At 33.7% G+C, this 18,098-nt stretch overlaps 1 protein-coding gene across 4 annotated transcripts in view; it reads right to left on the bottom strand.

Moving 5' to 3' along the window:
- Positions 1-377: 377 nt before the first annotated feature.
- Positions 378-18,098, bottom strand: part of WRN (WRN RecQ like helicase) — a 141,888-nt gene continuing 124,167 nt past the window's right edge. For all 4 annotated transcript variants that reach the window (XM_055335201.1, XM_055335202.1, XM_055335203.1 and 1 more), the window contains 4 exons: positions 17,330-17,492; positions 9,136-9,353; positions 5,903-6,031; positions 378-3,203 (listed from right to left, as the gene is read on the bottom strand). In XM_055335201.1, the coding sequence (XP_055191176.1) occupies positions 3,084-3,203; positions 5,903-6,031; positions 9,136-9,353; positions 17,330-17,492 (630 nt within the window). In that variant the 3' untranslated portion in view covers positions 378-3,083. The remainder of the gene's footprint in view (positions 3,204-5,902; positions 6,032-9,135; positions 9,354-17,329; positions 17,493-18,098) is intronic.

Here is an 18,098-nt window from a genome sequence, read left to right as displayed (position 1 = left end):
AGCAAACTCAAAAATAAATTAAGAGTCATGTATGCTGAAAGGCCTAAAGTCCATACAGATGATAATTAAGACAAAAAAAAAAGTAATTCTCTACCTCTGGCTAGGTATTTGGCATGAAAACTATACCGTATTTCAAGAATGTTCAAAGCAGTGCTTTAAAAAGAGCAGAAAAACTGGATGTGATTTTACATGCAACAACAGGAAATCGGCTAAATAATTCATAGTATGTCTATATAATAAAATACTGTGTCAGCAGTTCTCAATCTCCTATGTCTCAAAACTCCTTTGTATTCTTAAAGATTATTGAGGACCAAAAAGAGCTTTTGTTGATGTGGATTGCATCTATCAATATTTACCATTTTAGAAATTAAACCTGATAAATGTTTAAGAAATGTTTATTAATTTTGATTTAAAAAGCAGTAGTAAATCCATTACATGATAATATAAACACATTTTACAAAATATCCCCCACAAAACAGTGAGAAGAATGGCAATGTCTGGCTTAACAGAAGTGGCTGGATTCTCAGATCTGCTTCTACATTCTACTTATACATTCAATATGCATTCCTTTGGTTGATGTATATGAACAAAATGTGGCCATAAACAGGTATGTAGCTGGAAAAGGGAGGAGTATTTTAATAGCTTTTCTAGAAAATTGTAGACACTTTTCTTTGAAATTATACCAAAGGTGGACACCTGTAATTTTTTAAAGACTGGTTGCAGTGTGTAATCTGAAACCACATATGAATGAATATTTTCATATTCTGCTACATTAAAATCCACTGGACCACTGTGTGGTTTGAATGAATTTTTTACCCATGCATGATTTTATAAGATCATGTATTAGTCATCCAAAAATAGTTCATTGAGTTGTACAGATCTTCTAAATGTTGACAAAAATTACCATAAAATGTCAAAAAAATTTTGTTAATTGTAGGAATAACATCTCATTAGGAAAGTCTTTAACTTATGGGAAGCTGTTAAACTGATACCAGACACAAGATTTCCAAAACTATAAATTCTGCCAGAAATCTCAAATTTTATCATTGGAAACAAATACTCATCAGTTTTCCTTGAAGTGATAGGATGGCTTCATTCAATTTTGAGAAAACGTCCACCAAATGCTCAAGTCTGAATAACTATTCATAGTTTTCTATCAGTCATTCTTTTCAGTAAAAAATTCCATAGAAAAAGAACTAACTCAATTCACAATTCAAACAATTAAACAAGTGCTTTTCCTGAAGACAACCATCCTATTTTGGTACAAAGAAGTGATTTTATACATATTTGCCATTCCAACACATAGAAGATTGAAAAGATAAGTGTTTGAGGACTGAGAATTAATAAAAGCAATAATTTGATGTCATTGCCTTGATTTGTACTTAAGTACCACCAGTGGTTTTGCTCACAACTGCTGTGCACCCTTGGTGCAAATGACACAGGACAGAAGGCAAATAACATCTTGGTATCATGAAAATAGTTTTGCCTTTACAGAGTCTCCTGAAAGAGTCTCAAAAACTCCTTAAAGTCTGTAGATCACAGTTTTAAGAATCACTGTACCATAAAAAGCCAAAGAAAAAGATTCTAGAGAAAACAATGGTACAGAAAAAAAAGTTCCTAATATATTCAAGTGAAATATAAATTTGACTCTCTAATCCTACTTCTAGAAATAATCTAAAATAGAAAAAAATGACCAATAGGAAAGTAACTGTATATAGTATTCACCATATAGAATGGTAGGTAGCTATAAAAAACAGTAAGATAGCCTGATATATACTGACATGAAAAGTTCTTCATGACCTATTAAGTGAAAAGAGTTTGTTGCAGATCTAATTCACTTAAAAAAATAAGAATGTATATATAGATATATATGCAAAGGCATGTAAATGCATTAAGGAATGACTAGAGAACTATAAGTCACATATTTAATAGGAGCTGCCTCTGGAAAATGGGCTGGTAATGACATGTAGGAAAATGGGACTACAGGGAACTTTTGTGTTTTAAATGTTTTACAAAGAAAATACATTAATGTATTATTCATGTATCAAACTTAGAAAAGCAGTGATTATAGAGGTTTATTTAGCAGGACACACAAAGAAAGGGGTTAACTGATTACTGGTGATTTTTATTTTATTTTTTTCATCTCTCCAGATTTTCTAATTCTTCTATAATATTTCTTCTTTATTAACAATTATTTTTAGTTACAAAAGGCCATATGGTGAACTTGTTAAAGTTATATTAACTATGGTTTGCCAAACTCAGTATAAGAGTACAGGTTGGATAGTGAAGTCGAATGTGCTACATCAAAAAGTATTAGAAACAAATTCCAACATCGTCAAAAACTAAAAGTGCTCAAGGTAACTAAGTAAATAAAAGTTTAAGAAATACACACACACACACACACACATATATATTATATATATATCTTTGTAATATTCAGTATGAAGGAATTTATTATTTGAAAAATAATAGAAATAGCATATAAAATACAAAGTGCATAGTTGTCTAGTGCAATTGGTCTCCTTTATTGTATTATTTTTCCCTCTTTGCATGGAACCCAAACGGTTTCATTTCCACTGGTCTGGTCCACTATTACCATTTATCAATGTGTGTAAGAGCTTCTTGTAAAGATAGTAAGGACAATTTGTAGAATAACTATGCTTCCTTCATTTATAAGAAAGAATTCTGATAATATATGAAGATTTTCTATCACACACATAATCATCATACAACTACCAATCTGCTGTTTATATCAAATCAGCACCCCTTAAGTTTTCCAAACTTACTGCTGAAATAAATAAAGAGATTAGAAAACAGAGCAGAAACAGTTTCTTAAAGCCATCTTAAACGAGACTAATTTATTATTCTATTCTATGATGTACTCAGGCTCTCAGAGACTCAACTTTAGTAACTGTACAAAGCTGTTATAAGATGCCAGCTGTTCAACAAATAGGTGAGTTTTACTTTTGAGATTAGAGTAATTTGTAAACTGAAGCACTGGTCGTCACTATTTTCAGAAATGAAACACAGCTTCCATCTTATAATACAGTAAGACGTACACAATTCCTCTGGCAACTGCCAGTTTAACTAAAAAGACCTTTCTTTTGTGCTTTGGCCGCTGATTTCCTGCTGGTGTCAGCTAAAGTCTCAGTGTCTTTGGCAAACCACTTAGGTAATTTTCTCTTGGAGGTTATAGATGAAGTCTATAGGAAAGAAACAGAAAAAGAAATATTTGCAATGTTGAAAATGTACATCAACTGTAAAAGTAACAAAGGTTACTGAATATACACCTAACATCCTTCCCTTGCTGAATAAAGTTAAATTTTAAGAGCCACAGAATTTACTTCTGGATCAAAAGGTAAATAAATAGAAACAAAACTGCTATATCATTTCTTTAGGCAATCACCTGCCATCTTGTAATCTGTTCTTAGGCACTCGGGTGTACACACTCATTTGAGAAGGAAAAAACTATATATTATTTCAGATTTATGTCTCATGTGTATTTGATTTGGTGCCAATATGGGTAATTTAATGTTCTGAGGAAGGCATCTGCTTGGGCACACACACACACACATACATAGACACAGAGACACACACAGAATCATTATTAGGCATTTGAGAAAGCATGTAACTTCTGTGTCTCCAACAGCTAAGAGATTAGCGGGGTAGCTCAAACACTACCAGTACCTTGCAGAGTTGCTGGGACATAACAGGTAGTCAAAAAGCATTCACTGAATAAATGAAAAAAATTTTGGTTTTTGTCTCAAAGGCTCTTTTCAGAATCTGCTAAAAACTGGAGATCCATTTCAAAACGTTCACATGTATAATACTCTGCACAATTTTAGGGGATTTATGCACCAAATACAGCCTCAGGATCCTAAGTTAAAAGTCCGAAAAAAAAAAAGACAATAACAAAAAAAACCTTAAGAACCCAAAGGCAGTGGTTGTGTATTATATGATTTGCACTTGAAAAACAAAATTTTGAGTTAATTTCCATAAGCCTAAAATGGTATTAATTAGTGTTATCTCAGTTTGATCATAAGAGCTTCAAACTAACATGACAGACAAACCATTCTAACCAAGTACGCCTTAGAATCCAGCAGTTAATTTAGTTATTGGAACTATCTGAAGGACTTTATGATAAGGTGACCTCATCTAAATTATACTGCGTCTGTTAGCTAAGGTAAAAAGCATAATTTATTCAATTTCAAGAATGAAAACTCTATATATTGTTCATCAATTATTTGCTATGTTTTATTATGTTTTCTACATTTAAAAATAGTTTCAAAATATTTAAGAGTGGGGAAAAAAATAAAAGATCTTAAGCAGAAAATTGTACAACCTTGTATTTAGAAAAGGTAAAAAAGGGGTGCCTGGGTGGCTCAGTGGTTAAGTGTCTGCCTTTGGCTCAGAGCATGATCCCAGGGTCCTGGGATGGAGTCCCAAAACAGGCTCCCAGTAGGGAGCCTGCTTCTCCCTCTGCCTATGTCTCTGCCTCTCTCTGTGAATAAATGAATAAAATCTTTTAAAAAAAATTAGAAAAGGTTGAAAAGAAAAACAAAACTACTAGCTATTTCAGTTTAATTAAAGAAATCTAATAAAGAAAGAATTACTCACACTTTAGCAAAAGCTAAAAAAAAAAAAAAAAAAAAAACAGGCTAAGGATAGCAAATTTCCTCACAGAGAAGTCCAAGAGAACAGATTAGATTTATATACACTGTATGACACAATATTTGACTCAAAAATAATACATACTAGGGATATATAATGGTACAGACAAAACGCAATTGGGCAGAGATAAAATTGGTCCAGAAATATTTATCCTTCCCGTAATAGCTATTATCACAATCCATTGTAGCCTACAGTTGCTTGCGATTAGAGTCTGAATGCCTAGGTACATTTGATGGAGGGAAATCAGTTAAAATGAAAACAAAACCAAAAACCAAAACAGAGCATTATATCTGAACAGGCAACAGCAGAGGAAAAAAACCCTGTCTTGTAGCTGAGTACCACAAGACTGCCAAACAAGACAGAACTATGTTTGAGTTCTGAGTCATTTGCTAAAGGTATGGCTTTTTGAATATTATTTCAGCCTCAGTTTCTTCACACAGAAAATGAGAATGACAGTACATCACATCACTGGATTACCTGCAGGGTCAAATGAGGATATATGCAAAATATCAAAACACATTCTGATTTATTCTTGGCACTCATTAATTTGTAGCTATTATCATTTAAGTGTCTTATCTTCTATAATATTTCTACGAAGCATGATCTTCAGTATTTACCATTCAATTATACTAATGATCTTGTTTCATTGACAAAGAGGGAAAAATGCTTACTTACACTGAGCGTGCGTATCTTTTGAGTCTCAAGTATCTAGAGAGACTTTAATTATGAGAACTGAGTCACCTAACAGAAATAATACCTTCCAGTGACTACTTCCTCCATCAGTAGACCACGAAAATTCCCAGCAATCAGGGTGCCTAGGTGGATCAGTCAGTCAGTTATTCAGCTCAGGTCATGATCTCAGGGTCCTGGGATGGAGCTCCCCATCAGGCTCTCTGCTCAGCAGGGAGTCTGTTTCTCCCTCTCACTCTCTCTTTATTCTTTCTCTCTCTCTCAAATAAATAAATCTTTAAAGATTTTCCAGGCAATCATGATAAAATTTTTATATCTTTTTGATACCCCAAATTCTATTAATAAATATTACCATTAAGTTGAGAATACAAAACATTAACTCATTTGTTGAGAATATGTGCACATACACATGTAAGCAAATAGAGAAATATTGTATGTTATATTCACATTTAATTTCATCTAAACTAAGACAAATCTAAACATAGTTGTTACCAAGTTGGATGTACTCATCATGAAAACTACTTTATTATTTTAATTTTACCTGTGGGTGAGAATCTGTAAATAAATCTGTTTCTGAATCGCTGGTTGGTTGATTCCAAGACGTTAGTCTTAAGGAATTTCTGTGACTTTCATCTTTCAATGAAAAATCATAAGGATGTTTTCCATCAACCTTTAACATTATTATAGAATACAAAATAGTTAGAGCACACACTATTTTCTTAGCAAACAACGCAAATCAAAAACTATGCCTAAAAAAGCAAAGCTTAAGAAAATTCTATTTATTCTGAAGTACTGAATTTAACAATAATTATAATAATAGTCATAAGGCATTTTTTTCTGATCTCAAAAGCAGTTTTTGAATAATACTGCATATCTTAATTTATATGAAACTTAGTGGGAAGGCAGGAAATATCACATGCATTCTTTCTTAAGGAGTTAAAAATGAGGAAAAAAGCGATTTGGGGGAGAGGGTCCTGGGAAGATAGTGAAAACAGCAGCATAGTTCTTAAATCTCTCTGAAGCCCACCATTAAAACAGAATTGACAGCAAAACCCAAAATTCATCATCTACATTCACAATGAAACTAAGTGTAAAGGTATGCCAAAGAAATCCAAACTATAAGCATGTGAGGACAAACCACCAACAGCCATAAGACCTATACAGTACTACTCACGTACTGAGAAAACAGAGGCAAGCAGTGAGGTAAGAACAGAACCCTAAAGTAGCCCACAGGTTGACATCAGAAACCATGGTGGATTAATGTGAAAACAGCATCTGAAAATGGGAGGGCTCCTGCCCAATCCAATAGTAAGTGACTATAAGGAGTCTACAGTGGTGTCTTCAGTGGCTAAACCGACTGGTTCCTGTGAATGCTCCTGACCAACTAATGCTGCCTTCTGGGAGAACTGCTGGGGCAAAATCAAATCAAGCAGTTCAAGTAAACCAGAGACAAAAGGAAGAATGGAAGAGGAGTGTATCTCATAAACCTAGTGCCCATATTTTGAAAAATTACACAAAATAACAGAAGAGAGAGCTCTGTAAATTTAGGAGAAATAACCTTGAACCATGCTTTCTTTTGAAAGCACAGGAAAACTAATTTCACATGAAAATGAACTACAGGAAAGTATTAAGGTCAAATGTGACATCAGAGGACTTGCTAAGATACAGAGTAAAACTGTAATCCCCCAAAATAAGTTGAAAAGCATTAAGAAAATTATTCAAAACATGAAAGAACATCATAAATCAAATTCAGAAAAATTCAAAATGGAGGAGATAAGTTCAGTTAAGAATTAGAAGCAAAAGAAAAAACTGCATAGAAGTGAATACTAAACTATGTAACATAACAATCAACATAATAGCTTCTGCCCAGAGAAACAAAAGCTGAAAAAAGAAGATGAAGAAAAAGAAATTTTTAAATTAAAGAGAAATGAAGAACTAGAAAGAATTCATGGAAAGTGACAAATATTGCAGTTGGGCAAATAAGATCCAACACAGAAATAATAGAAGTCCCTGAAGAAGAAATACAAAGCAATGGGACAAATACTAAAAAGTAAAATTTAGGAAGACTTTCCAGAAACTAAAAAAAAAAGATGTACTTAAAGAATCCACTGTGTACCTGGATATTTTGAATCAGAACTACCAATATCAAGACAGAATCTTTCTTCATTAAACATATGATTTAGCTTCTATCTTAATAGTAATCATAACAGATATAAAACTAACAATGCATCAACAAATAAAAAGAACTTGTTTTGGGATCCCTGGGTGGCGCAGCGGTTTAGCGCCTGCCTTTGGCCCAGGGCGTGATCCTGGAGACCCGGGATCGAATCCCACGTCGGGCTCCTGGTGCATGGAGCCTGCTTCTCCCTCTGCCTATGTCTCTGCCTCTCTCTCTCTCTCTCTCTCTCTCTCTCTCTCTGTGTGACTATCATAAATAAATAAAAATTAAAAAAAAAAAAGCTAGGGCAGCCCCGGTGGCGCAGCGGTTTGGCGCCGCCAGCAGCCTGGGGTGTGATTCTGGAGACCCAGGATCGAGTCCCACATCGGGCTCCCTGCATGGAGCCTGCTTCTCCCTCTGTCTGTGTCTCTGCCCCTCTCTCTCTGTGCCTATGAATAAATAAATAAAATCTTTAAAAAAATAAAAATAAAAATAAAAGCTAATTGTTAAAAATAAAAAAAGAATTTGTTTTGACATAATTCTTTATCAGAAGCCTCATAATCATCCAATGAAACAGACTACGAGATACAATCCAGGTTAGTAGAAAAGATGAATGTTCACAGGAAAAATCTGAAATCTAACTTCCAACAGACTCTACAGGTTCCAGAACAGCTTTCTATATTTGGGAGGCAGATAAAAGAAAAATACTTTGGCTGGGTCACTAGTCTCTTAATCTACGTCCTAGCCCCAATATCCTTGTTCCTCTAAATGGGGAGGCAAAGGGGCTAAATCTGGTAGGCTCAGCATGACTTCTACCCATCCACCCCCAAATCTCCCTACTCTGTTTTTGGCATCTGATGTTATTTCAATAAGGGAAAAGCCAAATGCTAATGTGATTAAAATAATATTTCAAATAAATGTACATCAATAATCAGGAAAAAATAACAACTTTCATCTTTTCCTTTACTGACAGGTAAAATTGGTTACCCCCCCCCACAGACACACACAACAAGGTTTTAGGCACCTGATACAGATTTCTGAAATAAAAGGCTGGGAATAGAAGACAAATTCACTACTTTCACTCGACATATATTTTCTTTAATATCCTTCTCACAGCTACTTCAATTGTCTAAATAATGTAAGGAATTCTAATTAATCAAATTTCATTAGGTTATCTAGGATATGTCCATATACAAATCTAATTGAAGTACAGAATTTGACAGACAAATTAGTTTTGGGGGGTATTTATAATAGAATTTGTTTTCATTTTCATAAACTACATAAACTGCCATATGCTCAAAGCCAATATTAACTATGTCTACGAAAGAAAAAGAATACCCAGGCTATATATTTAATCAGGAGGAGGTAGAGATAAAATTTAAATTGACATTCCACACAAAAAGCTAAATAGATGGACTACATTTCCCTTTCACTGTTATTTAAAAAAAAATCACTTCTCTGATAAGATTTATGAAAAACAAAGGAAATAGAGCACAGATTTTAAAAAGTAACCTTGTATTAGAATTTATAACAGTTTAAAAACTACAGCATTTTAGTATTAGAATATGTAACTTGAACCACAGACAATGTATGAAAATTCTACAAATAATTAATACCTTGGTATTAGCGCCTACATCTTCCCTACTTCTTTTAGAACTTGAACAGTTCTCTTCAGAATTGGGGAAATATCTCTTTCTGTTGGAAGCACATGAAAGCCCGTCTGACAACAGTCTGTTGTCAGAGTCTTTTTCCAGGATCTCAATTACCATGTGGATAAGGTACGTGTCAATGTTTTCAGGAACCAGCTTTCTAATTAGTTTAATTTTATTTATATCTGTAAAGGATGAAAAAAATATGATTTAAAACTAAATTACAGAGAACATTTTAGTAAACCTATGAACTAGAAATAGTGAAATATTTTGTAGAAAGGAGGAAGGTATGCAAAGAAAATGTCCCTCTTCCAAATGCCTAGAGCCCTACAAACAGAAATTGAGTAAAGCATTATTCCCCCCAGCCCCCCACCTCTGCACCACCTGCAGCCTTAGCCTCCAAGACATAAAGTCAGGTCAGTGCCATTGACTTGGCATAAATTATGTTTCAAACTGTTTTCTGTGAGGTGCCCTGAGAACCAAAAACCACCCTTCACAGAATTGTTTCTAAAGGAATTATGCTTCAAATCCTAAATATTTATTACAATTATTTTCTGAATAGAACTTATTCTTATAATAGAAGCTAATCACACTTGTAAATAAGATGCTAATTTTTAAAAGATCCTTTCAATGGATATTATAATATAACATAACATATCAATTATTTAAAATGCATATTGTCTAAATGAGTTTTCTGGGAAAGAAACCTCTTATTTTCACAGTTAAGGAATTTTGAATTTTTGTAACTAACATAACTGATTCAGACTGTGTATCTTCACACCTTTTACAAATTATTTACCAATCTCCTACAGACCACTACTTAATTTTCAAACATTTCCAACATCACATTCATCTGCAATGCTCTAGAGTATCATAAAACTAAGCAGCTTACAATCTATTATAAAACTGGTATCAAACATTTCTGACACCCAATTCAAATTGATAATCAGAATCTAAGTATTTTTAAATGCCACCTTGAAAGGGTGGTCTTTCAATTATTCTAGTTTTCTAGGATTATATTCTCCTTTATTCCAAAGATCTTATCTTGCTACTCCTGAATTTCAAAAAAGACCCTGCAGTTAAAAACAAAACAACAAGACAAAACAAAAATAGGTGTCTGGGTGGCTCAGTAAATTAAGTGTCGGTCTTTGGCTCCAGTCATGATCCCAGGGTCCTGAGATCTCAGTGAGAAGCCTGCTTCTCCCTTTGCCCCTTCCCTTGCCTGTGCTCTCTCATGGGCTATCAAATAAATAAAATCTTTAAAAAAACAAATGCCAGCAAGAGAAGGTTACACAGCTAATAGAAACTAGGATCATGAGGTATCTAACTATTTAGCTTTTACTTTTTGTGACTTTAAAGTATTAAGATGCAAAACTGATTCTAATCAAAATCTTGAAAAGATTACCTCTAAATGTAATAAAATTAGCAATATGACTATCCTATCTATCAACCAACTAAAATTCTATTTGTCCTTCAGTCATTATACCAGCCAAATACCATAGAAATTTAGCTAATTTTACTACTTCATTAATTTCTTAATGGCTGAGGGGTCTTCTTTTTTATGTGTCTATCGAAACTTATAGTTCCCTTTCTTTTGTCTTCAATTTTTCTTTGACAACAAAATGTTCCAAAGAACATATTACACATATTTTGCGATATTTCTAGATTCTTAGAAGTGGGATTTCTGACTAAATACGTTTTACGTTTTGGCAGGTATTGCCAAAATTTCCTCTATAATTTGCTTTTTTTTTTTTAAGATTTTATTTATTTATTCAGGAGAGACACAGAGAGAGAGGCAGGGACATAGGCTGAGGGAGAAGCAGGCCCACTGTGGGGAACCTGATGCGGAACTCGATCCCAGGACCCTGGTATCAGGACCTAAGCCAAAGGCAAACCCTCCACCACTGAGCCACCCAGGCGCCTCTATAATTGTGCTATTTGATACAATAAGCACTAATCACATATAGCTACTGAGCACCTGAAATGTAGCTAGTATGGCCAAGGAACTCAATTTTAAGTAATCCTAATTAAAATTAAATTTAAAACCTGATACTTGATTCAGTTATTGAAAAAATTTTAAGTGTGTTTGGAACACACTGAAAATCTTCATTTACTTTATTCAATTGTAAATTTTATAAAAGCTAAATACCAATCAAATATTTTCAATTAAAATTTAGCATAAGAATTGAGATATGCTGTAAGTGTAAAATACTACCTGATTTTAAAGGCTTAGTACAAAAAAATACACAAAAGATCTCATTAATAATTTTACACTGATTATGTTGAAATAACAGTTTTAATATACTGGGTTAATTAAATATATCATTAGAATTAATCATATCTGTTTATTTTCATTTTTTAATTTACATTTTTACTTTTTTTTAGTTTTTTAAATTTATTTTTATTTAAGGAGAGAGAGCATGCATATGCGTGCACATGAGTGGGATACGGGCAGAGGGTAATGGGGAGAGAGAATCTCAAGCAGACTCCAAGCTAAGCAAGGAGCCCAGCGTGGGCTCAATCTTAGAACCCTGAGATCATGACCTGTGCAGAAACCAAGAGTGGGACACTTAACCGACTGAGCCACCCAGGCAACCCCCCCCTTTTTTTTTTTCCTTTTTTAATGTGGCTACTAGAAAATTTTAAATTGCATACTCTGGGTAACATGTAGACTTCTTGAATCTCTATGCTTACATCTCAAAATAATTGTAACATGTGTGTCAACTATATTTCAATTAAAAAATTGTTTTAATTTAAAGATAAAATTACATATATGGTTTATATCATATTTTTTTTGGATAATGCTCTAGAAAAAAACATACAAATTTTCCTGTACTCTAGCAACTACACAACTATATTATATTAAATTTGTTTTCTTCTATAGGTATTTAGACACTGGATAAATAAACTATATATCCTTGATTTCATTATACTGTAAATGTAAATTTTACAAGCCAATTTTTTTGAAACATAGTTCAATAATCTTGAGCTATTATAGCATCATGGGTTCAATGAATTATTTTGAAAGGAAAAATGAAATATTTTATTCCACTGAAACTATCTGTTCCTAAAATTAGGATGTCTTCTTTTCATGAAATTATGATAGGTAACATTTGCTTATGGTTTTAAACCACTGTTAATAATTTAATAAATGTACAAAGTTATTGTACATAATTTGAATATAATTTCTAGATATAATTAGAAAATCCATGTATTCACTTATACATTTCTGTAAGTACCCTCTATATTTTTATCTTAAAGTCATCCTACAATATACATATGCAAAAAGGGGGCATCTAGCATTAAAGATGTATCTTATCCTGTCCTAACTTTCCAGTCAAGTAAGCACCGAAAATTTCTATTAGAGAATAATGAAGACTGGCTGCACTCCTTCAGTGCTTTAAAAGAGATCATATAAATCCTATTTTTGTGGCAAGTCCCTTGGAAGCCACCCTTAATTTTCTAGTTACATGCACATAAAAATGGAAGAATGAAAGTATTCAAAATATTACCCAGACACCTCATTAAATGCCTTGCTTAATTTATCATTAAGCATAGTTAGAATTTCAACTCCATAAAAGAAGCTTAAAATTATATAAACATGGACAAACTAAAGGATTAAAAAGTTATAGAATTCCTTTAAATATTAAATTATAAGGACAAAACCTACTTAGCAAATAAGACAGCATGAAAATATTACATATGATTGCTCAATTCACAAATACCTATTTTTAGGTATAAGATTATGCCATAACAAAACAGAAAATTCCCATTTCAGAATCTTGCAAAATTTAAATCAAATTTATTCATTAAAACACCAAATTAGGGATCCCTGGGTGGCGCAGCGGTTTGGCGCCTGCCTCTGGCCCAGGGCGTGATCCTGGAGACCTGGGATCGAGTCCCACGTCGGGCTCCCGGTGCGTGGAGCCTGCTTCTCCCTCTGCCTGTGTCTCTGCCTCTCTCTCTCTCTCTGTGTGACTATCATAAATAAATAAAAAAAAAAAAGAACTGTTTAAAACACCAAATTATGTGATATGGCCAAAATTGAATAAGAAAATGAAAATGCCATATTTGAATCATTAATGTACTAAGTATATCTTCATTTCTTATTATAATTTGTAACTCAACAATTTTTCTCAAATGGAGAACAAATAGTATTTTATCAAGGAAAAACAACTCAAAATTAAAATTTCACATCAATAAATGTAATCTTACTAAAAATATACAATCAAAAGAAATAAAATTTGGAGCTCATAGTTCTTATAATCTTAACTTTCTCAATTTTGGCTTTGGAAGAGAACTACAATAATATATATTTTTCATATTATATAAACAACCTACATACAGTATATTGACAGAAAAAATGAATTAAGTATTTAATAAGTATTTTTTAAAGTGTTCTCCCTTCTTTCAACTTAGTACTTATCTTTAAATGAAAATTAATTTGCTATTTTCAGTATATAACGGTAAAGATAAATGTTTTAAATAATGTTTTAGTCACTAATGATTACAGATGCTTCTCTTGTCTCTCTGATATTTGTTTTATCAAGGCTGCGCAATTTTATACTGATGTTTATATATTCTGTTTGACTTCAATATTTCTTAATTTTAAAAGTTGTCTAATATCAGAAATTAAAATTGCTTAACTCAGAATGTAGGAAGACTATAGATAGAGAATATTAAAGGCACTATACATAAAAATATGTTAAACTGAATATAATTAAGTATATTTTACCCATCAAGTAATGGTTTATATACCCAAATCCTACATCAGGATTAGAAACTGCATATTTTGGGGCGCCTGACCAACTCTTGATTTTCAGCTCAGATCATGAGCTCAGGGTCCTGGGATTGAGCTCTGCCTTGGGCTTCCCCCTCAGTTAGGAATCTGCTAGGAGTTCTTTCTCATCCTCTGCCTCCCCCCACCCCCCACCCCCACCCCTGGCTCGTTTGTACACTTTCTCTCTCATTCTCTCTCTTTCATTCTCTAAATAAATAAGTAAATAAAATCTTAAGTCAAAAAAGAACTTGCATATTTCTTTCTTTACACAGTTGGCAGTACACTTTAACATGGTATAGTTAAAAGAAAAACTTGCTTAGTCATTAATCTTCACATGATATTAACAGAATCTGTAACTCTCTTGGTCTCAAATTCTTATCTCTGAAACAGGGTAGGATTAGGAAAGTGAAAATTTAATGATTTCCAATTTCCTTTTCAAATCTAAAATCCTATAACTTTACAACTATATGATTTGGAAAGCAACTTAGCAACATCTGGATTCTTCACCATGGTCAAATAAAATAGATTGCTAATAATTGACTAAATAATAGAACCTTGTATTTTCCTCTATAATTTTCTCTTGCCAATAATGAACTGAAATTAGAACATCGATGTTATGTTACTCAAGAATATTTTCCCAAGAATTCTTCAGTTCTTGGAAAAAAAATATTTATAACAAGCCTGAATTATTAAAGTTCTAAGGCTCTATAAAGTTGTTTTGAACCTCTCTTCTTGTATACTTATTTATTAATTTCCTATTTTCTTCATTAGCTACTAAAAAGGGTAGAGTATAAAAGTAATCATATTTAGATTTAAAGATTTTATTTATTTGACAGAGAAAGAAAGAGCACAAGCAGAGGGAGTGGCAGACAGAGGGAGAGGGAGCAACAGACAGAGGGGAGGAAGAAGCAGGCTCCCTGCTGAGCAAGGAGCCCAGATGCAGGGCTCAATCCCAGGACCCTGAGATCATGACCTGAGCTGAAGGCAGATGCTTAATCAACTGAGCCACCCAAGTACCCCTAGAGGGTATTTTTAAGAAGCCATAAGATCTTACCACTTACTTCTTCACTCATCATCAACATTATAATCACCATCACGGCCACCACCACCATCTATAACATACTTACCAGTGCCAGAGCATTCTGTTCAGTATCCAATTATTTCTCACAATTTTCTAAGAAACAATATTATCCTGTCCTGTTTTAGAGATAAAGAAACTGAAGCGTGGGGGAGATTGGCAATTTGCCCAAGGTCATAGAACTTTGAAATGGTACAGCCTATATCAAAATAAATCAGCTGTTACCAGAGCCTTTGCTCTTACTGACCAGGCTAACACATCCATCAATCTTCAGGATTTAAGGAAAGCAGCCAACAATAGCAAACACAATTGTCAATGGTTGGGGGGCAGGGGGAGCTTCCCCAACTTTTTCAGAGAATACTGCCTACTATCCAACAGCTCATCAAAAGACAGACTTTAAGTTCTGTATTTACACAGACATAAAGAGGACTCACACCTAAGTTACCCTGGATGTTTTAACACAGTCCAGATGGCCTAAACGTTTTCAGATTTAGAAATCTAATTTAAGTTTAATAGATGTACCTTAACCATGTTCATAAACTATCAATTCATTGATTTACAATTATGAATTTACTGTTATCACACAGAGAAGTATCCAGGTTAGCACGACTAGCGCATTCTTTCCCTGTAGACAGATCTACATTAGAAATCAAATTATAACCAGGAAGTGAGGAAGTGATATAGAAGCAGAATTAGTTGAAGTGTTTTCCTCAGATAAGACCTTGGCGTAACTTAACAACAGGCCCTTAGGATACTTGAAGTAGTTGGTCAGGATTAGAAATTGTATATTCTTTATTTTAAATAATTAGCAGTACAATTTTAATATGGTTAATAAAAAGAAAAAATTTGTGGGCGCCTGGCTGGCTGAGTTAGGAGAGCATGGGACTCTTGGGTCGTAAATTTGAGCCCCACAGAGAGATTGAGCAGAGAGATTATTCAAAAAAAAAGAAAGAAGAAAGAAAGAAAGAAAGAAAGAAAGAAAGAAAGAAAGAAAGAAAGAAAGAAAGAAAGAAAGAAATTTGAATAAATGTTTTAAGAAAAAAGAAAAATTTTAGTTCCCTGGGAATAATTTTGATGACCACTGCCTAGGACTTGCCTCTTTCTTTTTTCCATTGCTTCTACAGTTGACCAATGGAACTGATGAAGGTGTTCTTTGTTTAGACCTCAGTCAAGTCTTCCTAAAGCCTAGAATTAATGCTCTTTTTTTTTAATATATATATTTTAAAGATTTTATTTATTTAGAAAGAGAGTATGAGCAGGGGGAGGGGCAAAAAGAGAGGGAGAGAGAATCTCAAGGAGACTCTGTGCTGAAGGTGAAAGCCCAACCGTGGGGCTTGATCTCAGGACCTTGAGATCACACCCTGAGCCAAAATCAAGAGTTGGTTGAACTCAGCCACCCAGGCACCCCCATGCTGTCTTTTAAGGTGGCTTTAATATCTTTGTTCTGACCAATTTAGGATAGTATTGATTGTGCCTTCAGAGAGTGAACTTATTTCCCTTACTTCTAAATTTTTTGGGGAGGAAATGCCTAGTTGTTCCCAAGTGGGAAAGAATTTGAGTTAATAAAAATTTAAGTATTTGTATTGTAGTTTTAACGCTTTTTGTATGCCTACTGCTCTGTCCTTAGAGTTTGAAGATATTTATCAGATTTATTGAGTTTTAACACATCTAGTTTGTACATTTATGAAGGAAAAAATCCTCTGAGGTACCTCATCTTTAATTCTGTAAAAAGTAGGTAATTAAAAATTCCTGCAGGGCAGGCAAAGGGGCTGAATCTTCATGAGCACAGCTGAGGTTTTGCAACAAAGTGACAACCCTTCTTTCTACAAGGGAGCCCAGAGACCTAGGACCATCCCTTTAACACCATGGCGACTGAGACCACTGATTATACTGGTTAGAAAGATGCCGTGCATGAGGCCTATCACAAGGAAAATCTATAAAATTTAGGGAAAATTGAGAAGTCAATGAGCTATGGGAAATGAATATGGAAAAAAATGTATTTTTTCTTCAAGGTGTGAGGCAGAAATTAGACAAGGATGAAAGCCCACTGTTTTGGGATGTGAATCATAATCTAAAGCTGAAAAGGAAAACAAGAATTTCTCAGATTCAGACTTTCCTCTGAGCTGATAATCGGAAGAATGTAAAAAACAATAAAAAGCATTAAAAAAGTAAGGTTTCCATCGTAGCAGAAAGGGTTAATGTTGGTAAAGTGAAAATAACTAGTGGATGGCTTGTTTACTTCATCTGGGTTCAATGACTCAAGTCATTGACTCAAGGCTGCAGACTAGGGTCACAACAGTCACCTGAGTTGATGGGAGGGTTTCGGATAACATCAGTAATAATCTTCTGAACCTCTGGAGTCAGGCCTGCTCGTTCCATATCAAGTGGACAGCCAGCTTTCACTGCTTGGGTTAAGTGCATTCCAACTGCTGTGAGAGGCATAATCCTGTCCTCAGTTAAACTTATCTAGAGAAACAGGAGCAAAAAATCATGAGGTTTTAAAAGTTTGCACTGTACCGTATGTAAATAAAATGTCCAAAACCTTCAGGTAATAAATGTTCACTGAAAAATAAACAATGCACTGAACCTTCACTTAAAATTTTCATTTTTATTATTTCTTTAAAACTACCCACATTATAGAGCTCCACAGGTTCTACCTTTTATATAAACACTATACTGAATAAAACAAAATCATCCAGCTTTAGCTGGATCATCCCTCTCTAGTCACTTTAAAAACCTATTAGTGCCACAGACTAATCATTCTGTGCAAGTCTAATAACTGCCACAGCCTTTTGAAAATAGAGTAAATGACAATCCAATATTCTATATAATTGAACTGACACATGGTACTCTAGTTCTGTGAATTTCCAAGAAGACAAATCCTAAAATGCTTAGTGATATATAAAGTTCCAGATGCATTCTATAAAAGGCTCTTGAGAAAATTTTAACAGGGTGTTTCATATTGGCTCTACTCATAATATAATAACCACAATTTAGCAAAGGCTGTCATCTCTTACCTAGCATTAAACTTAACATGAATTGTTTTAAATTTAGGACAGTGTTCAATATTTA

The sequence above is a fragment of the Nyctereutes procyonoides genome, unplaced genomic scaffold, assembly GCF_905146905.1.
Source record: "Nyctereutes procyonoides isolate TBG_1078 unplaced genomic scaffold, NYPRO_anot_genome, whole genome shotgun sequence".
NCBI lineage: Eukaryota > Metazoa > Chordata > Mammalia > Carnivora > Canidae > Nyctereutes > Nyctereutes procyonoides.
This window is presented reverse-complemented; position numbering and strand designations above follow the sequence as displayed.